A 6,440-nucleotide genomic window follows, 5' to 3' on the forward strand; every position below is an offset into this window, starting at 1 on the left:
AGCACTGCTGCCAACATATGAGAACAAAATTCGCGACGATCGCGCGAATCGACAAACCGACTTCCGCGCACGAGAGACGCGCGATCGTAGATTTTTACAGTCGATTTCACCATCTTAAATTAACTTAATCAACCTTATTCTATTATTCTATTGGAATATTGATGATAAAAATGAGCATCGAGTGCCAATATAAAAAAATATCTTTATGGCGTTTTCAATTGTGCAATGAATTTTAATAAGCGTTATGCCATAGTGCATTTTCTGTATTTAAATCGAGATGAATAGATATAAAATGTGAGCGTTAGAAAAACAAAGAACGAAAAAAACAAGTACAGAAAATGTGCTGTAATAACCCGGATCAAAATCCACTGCAATCAAAATGTTAGTAGATTCTCATGTAAAATTATTGTACAGATCGATCCGCACGTCTATTAGTGTGAATAATTCTAAGGATATTAATTATCTGTATTTGAGATGATTCTAAATGTATAGCTCGGAATATAAATACTGCCTTTAATTTTCGTTTGTACCAATCTAAATTAATTTTTATCTTGGTTAATTTACTTTTCATCTCTTTTTAGTGCTAAGAATGGAAAGAGATAAAGAATAAATTAAATCGAGATTAAAGTTAATCTATATTGATAAAAATAAATGTAAAAAAAACGAAAAAAGAATAAAAAAAACAAAAAAGACAAAAAACAAAAAAAAGACAAAAAAACAAATAATAACACAAAATCAAAACAAAAGGAATCAAATCTCATCACGTCCACGTCGTTGATTCTAAACGCTAAAAACGGGTAATGTATCATTTTGTTAAATATCTTCGAAAATAAGATCCGGATAAAAGAAATATTCCTACAAAAGTTGCTATCTTTTCTACGCAAAATAATATCGCGTAAAAAATAATAGGTTTTTATTTAAAAAATTGATCTTCAAATAACGTCCCGAAATGACGAATTAAAAATATCATCGTATATGTATCCCCCTTGAAACCAAATAACTTTTGTCTAAACGTTTTGTTCTAGTATATATATAGTGTTTTGTTTTTGAGATAAAAATTCATCACGCTTTAAATGGTTCCCCCATATATATAATATGATATAAATATATATATTATACAGGGACCATATATATATGGGCCATATATATATATATGGACCATATATATATATATATATATATATTTGCTAAAGAATCGAGATAATAATAAAATAATAAATTAATGTTACATTATGAATTAATTGTTCAAAATTTTAACAATTCTGCGACCACATGAATTCTCATAAGATCGTTAGTCTTTAATAGTGTTTGCATTCAGCGAAAAAGTTTTACAACTGTTGTAAATTTTTTTAATATAATTGGTTTATACAATTAAATCCAGTAAAGAACCAAATTTATATTAAAAATCTTACAACAGTTGCGAAGCTACTTTTTCTACTGAACGCAATCAGTATTTCATCTATACATTGGGTAAAAAATCAAAAATCAGAGACGAAAAACCTCGATGTTATAATGATGTCCTTCTTTTCTTTTGAATCTCAAGCGAGCCCATATCACTCATAACTTCGGTCGCGCTCTGGGCGACCAATCGGCGCTCGACATCGCGCACACGTGTCGCGGCGACGGTGACGGCGTTATCGGAAAGTCGAAGGCGCCGCGAAACGATCCGAGGCCTGCCGAAGCGCCCGTCGTGACGTCATGCTGGAGCAGAAGAGATAAGCGACAGTCACGGGAAGGGAAAGGGAGTTCTGTTTCCTGGTGTGTTTCGAAGCTGAGGAAAAACTGTCCGCGCGCTCCGTCAAGCCTCGCGTGTCGCCGAAATGTCGTACGCGTACCTGTTCAAGTATATCATTATCGGGGACACAGGTAAATACACCGTGACGTGCATACGGGGTACTGCTGTGAGACGCTTCGCCCCGTGCGCCTTCTACGTCGTTCGTGACAGGACCCATTGTTTTTATCATCGTGATGCGCGATGATGTCGCGCATTGATTTGTAAATGCGAGAATAAATCCGCACCGCGGAAATGCTCACCGACAAAAAAATTCCCTTGACGCATATTTGTTCCCTTTACACATCGCGCATACGTTCGATCCAGGTAGCTCTTGAGTAGCTCTCGTCTTGTCTCGCGTCGCTACTCTGATTTGTTGCTGTTACACGCCGATCGAGTTTCATATCTTGACTGATTTGATAAATTTTCCTGTCGATTTTCACGTTAGCCAGCTATAAATAGCTACGTTGCGTCTTTTATAATAGAATTATTATTGGACCAAGACTTTGTATGCTGTGTTATTATATATCCGAATTTTGCTTGAATTTTATTTTCGTAATGAAAATACGTTGTCACAAACGGTGATCATTATGTTAAACGGTGGGCGTAAAGTTAAGAAATTATGTAAGCACACAATATTGCATATAAGTTCAAGAAGTAAATATTAAAATAAGATAATGAGAGGAAAAGTTTTTACATTTAATTGAATATATAATAAAGCTATTTTTATTACAATCAGATTATATATAATATATAAATATATATAAGATATATAAATATATTATTTTTAAATAGGAGTCGGAAAGTCCTGTCTTCTTCTTCAGTTTACGGATAAGAGATTTCAACCAGTCCATGACTTGACAATAGGAGTCGAGTTTGGTGCTCGTATGATCACCATTGATAGCAAGCAAATTAAACTGCAGATATGGGATACTGTAATTATTTAATTATTTTGTTATTTTGTATTATATAAATAATATTATTAACTTTATTGAGATTGTGATCCTCAATGAAAAATATATTATTTATTATAATTATATATAATAATTAATATTTAGATTAATGTTTTAAAATAACTTTAAATTCTTATCTAAGGTATTTTTAATTATTATTTCTAGAAAATTTTATTGTATTTATTTTAATATTTTTGTACAAATAAAATTATACCAATTTTATGCAGCTTTTGCTCTCAATTTAGCCAGATGAACTAAATTAATTATTTTCCTGATCTATGTTTTATAGGCAGGTCAAGAGGCATTCCGTTCTATAACAAGGTCATATTATCGCGGAGCAGCTGGAGCTCTACTGGTATATGATATTACACGTAGGGAAACTTTTAATCATCTTACAACATGGCTGGAAGATGCAAGGCAACATTCAAATTCCAATATGGTTATCATGTTAATTGGCAACAAAAGTGATCTGGATAGTCGAAGAGAAGTAAGGAGAGAAGAAGGCGAAGCTTTTGCACGTGAACATGGTCTTGTCTTTATGGAGACTAGCGCCAAGACTGCAGCCAATGTAGAAGAAGCATTCATCAATACGGCAAAGGAAATATACGAAAAAATACAGGAGGGAGTTTTTGACATTAATAACGAGGTATGATCCTGATTCTTTCAATTATTCTGTACTCTATATACAATAATTCAAAATATATAATTCAAAATAATTCAAATCAAGAGATAAATTTTGATTAAATTCTGAAATAATTTTTTTCTTCCAAAATTTTATTCAAAATTTTATTCAAATTTGCAATAAATTTTTAATTATAAAGAGAAGTAGTTTGTTTCTTATAGATTGAGTACAAAAAAGTTAATTTTATACTTACTTTATTACTCTTTATAATAAGAATGTTCTAAAATCAATAATGATAATTGAATTGCATAGGCCAACGGTATTAAGATTGGACCACAACATTCGCCAACAAGTCCTGGAGGTTTAGCAGGAATTGGTGGACAAGGTAGTGCGCAGGGTGGTGGGTGCTGCTAGGGGCTGGGGCTTATCTGTCCACCGCTTCATCCTTCTCCGATCTGAATTGACCTTATTCCTGCTCTTCATTTTAATCTGAACACACTTATTTTGTACAACTTAATTTTGCGCATGCCGCATTATGAGGTAACAAGTGACAATTGGTGTATTTATTAGTTAAAATAATCTTATACACGTAATAAATAGGATTATTGTAAGACGAAAATGTTATACATCATTAAAATCATGAAGCATTAATAAAGTCTTTATTTACAAATTCTCATAAGGATATGAATGAAGTTACATCATTTTTTAATATATTTCCGGGGTGAATTTAATTCTAAATCAAGCATAGACATATTTTCCAAGTCAATATACAATCATTATTTATATAATCATTATATATATACATATATATATATATATATATATATATATATATATATATATATATATAATCATTTTCGTTCTTGCACATCACGTAATAGTTTTATCTTCCATATATAACGCGAAATATTATTTTAAATATTATTTTAAAACGGATAGCTGTGAGATTCCATTAATTTTTATTTAGAAATCTTTATTTTTGTTTAAGTATACATAATATAATTTAATATATACTTTAATTATATGCTGTAAAGTCTAGCAGGTTTGTCTCCCACTTTATGCAGCACGACGTGAAATAATTGTATTAAGTAATATATTAAATCGGGAGTGATAAAGCGGGAGAGGACAGGCACTTCTATTTAATGTTTTATATTTGTTTAATATGTATTGTGTACTGTAATGTAATGTGCACTAACGATCAAAATTCTATTTTATTGGTAGTAACTCATAAACGCTGATGTATCAGTTAAATAATTTGACATAATTTATACCTAATTACTTGAAACAACATTATATATATATATATATATATATATATATATATGTGTGTATATGTATGTATGTATTGATGTATAAGGTGATTATATAAAACATATATTAATCAATGCCATCAAAAGGCCTATATTTAATCAGATTTATATTCTATATAATAGTTATAAAAAATCGCATATATTAATTATTGATATCATTATTTATGGCATCTTTTTGAGAATGAAGACATTGTTAGCGCTACAATAAATCAAAATATACATTTTTATATTATTTACAGTAATTAAAAATTTTAATATCTAATATATAGCACGAAAAAGAGATATACACTTAAGTTTTAGACCATAGATAAAGATATCAATATAAATATGGCAGTGATAATTTTACCTCTATTTTATCAAAATCCGTAAATAATTCCATTTCAATACATATTCCTGTCTTGATTTTGCAAAATTCAATTCAAGTCAATTTTTAATATTTCAGAATCTACAAAGATACATGATATGAGACACACAAAAGATATTTAAATACATGATGAATTAAGGATAGACTTTAGTAGTGCACGTTATTATATTTATTAAAAGATTCTTCAACTGACAAGGAAAACAGATTATATATTAATATTAATACTTCGATGAAATTATGAAGAAACGCATCTATAAGCGTATCATACATCTAATTAGTACAAATTGGCTTCTCTGAGCAATCTTATTGTAATCAAATGTTATATTTATATATATATATATATATATATATATATATATATATATATATATATATCTTAAATTACGAGCTTATATCTAATTGTTATACCAAAGAATGTGTCAACATTGTATATCTCGTTTGCGCTTGTATTGTAATAATTAAATGATGTACATTGGCTTCAGAAAATTATATTCGATACATTTGATTTAATATAATCCAGCGATTATTCTATACATGATCAAAGTTAGATTGACGGCATATGATGTATTTTGTATGTATACTTTGGGCATACTTTTCAATTGGAAAATATATATGTGCACATTACTTATTGTCCTTGATCCTAAGATACATCATGTAACACAATTTGAGTTGCGTTTTTTCAGGAACGGATAAAACTACATCACCGCAATTACATCATAAAAGATAAGTTATAATTCAAATAAAAAATTGAATGATTTATTTTATTTTATTACATAGTGTTTAATTTTGCATTTTATTACATAATGTTTAATTTTGTCACAGTCAGCAGTGTATATAAATATTTTTTAATGCGTAATGTTTTCATCTAAGAACTAGCAAAAATTATTTATATCTATTACTCAGTAATACATCATGTTATTTCAATATTGAAATTAATTTTAATTGATTAATTTAAATTGATTTTAAATAAAATATTAAGTTACTTTTTTTCTTTCTTTGCTACATTAAAAAAAGGAAGTAATCAGAGTTATATATATTAATAATGTAGATATAAAGATCGATTAATTATACGGATTTTTAAAGTTATAATTCAAATAAAAGATTGAATGATTTATTTTATTACATAGTGTTTAATTTTGCATTTTATTACATAATGTTTAATTTTGTCACAATCAGCAGTGTTAAATGATTTAGCAGTTTAATGATTGTTATTATATAATTTAAATTATTAAACTTTCATTATTTTAAATTATAATATTTTATATTTTTTATTGAAATTTTCATAAAGAAGAGTTTTTAGGAAAACATTGATTTGGATATTTTCAATATATTTATTTTAGGTGTACTTGAATTATATGGTCTATTTTTTTATATTTAATGTTCTGTATTACAAATTTAATTGCTAAATATTTAATTTGTA

The 6,440-nt window shown here is 28.4% G+C and overlaps 1 protein-coding gene across 1 annotated transcript; it reads left to right on the forward strand.

Annotated features, from left to right (window-relative positions):
* The first annotated feature begins 1,683 nt into the window (after window positions 1-1,683).
* Rab2 (RAS oncogene family member Rab2) lies at window positions 1,684-4,028 on the forward strand. Its single transcript, XM_011642380.3, has 4 exons — window positions 1,684-1,866; window positions 2,567-2,706; window positions 3,014-3,370; window positions 3,659-4,028. The coding sequence occupies exons 1-4, from the start codon at window positions 1,821-1,823 to the stop codon at window positions 3,758-3,760; spliced, it is 645 nt and encodes a 214-aa protein (XP_011640682.1). The 5' UTR covers window positions 1,684-1,820; the 3' UTR covers window positions 3,761-4,028.
* Window positions 4,029-6,440: the final 2,412 nt, after the last annotated feature.

This window comes from Pogonomyrmex barbatus, unplaced genomic scaffold (assembly GCF_055798465.1).
Source record: "Pogonomyrmex barbatus isolate J1 unplaced genomic scaffold, ASM5579846v1 scaffold3, whole genome shotgun sequence".
In the NCBI taxonomy this organism is placed as follows: Eukaryota; Metazoa; Arthropoda; class Insecta; order Hymenoptera; family Formicidae; genus Pogonomyrmex; species Pogonomyrmex barbatus.

Coding starts and splice junctions, on each gene's coding strand:
- Rab2 (XM_011642380.3), top strand. CDS start 1,821: ATGTCGTACGCGTACCTGTTCAAGTATATCATTATCGGGGACACAG. Junction 1,867..2,566: donor TATCATTATCGGGGACACAG/GTAAATACACCG, acceptor ATTTTTAAATAG/GAGTCGGAAAGTCCTGTCTT. Junction 3,371..3,658: donor TTTTTGACATTAATAACGAG/GTATGATCCTGA, acceptor TGAATTGCATAG/GCCAACGGTATTAAGATTGG.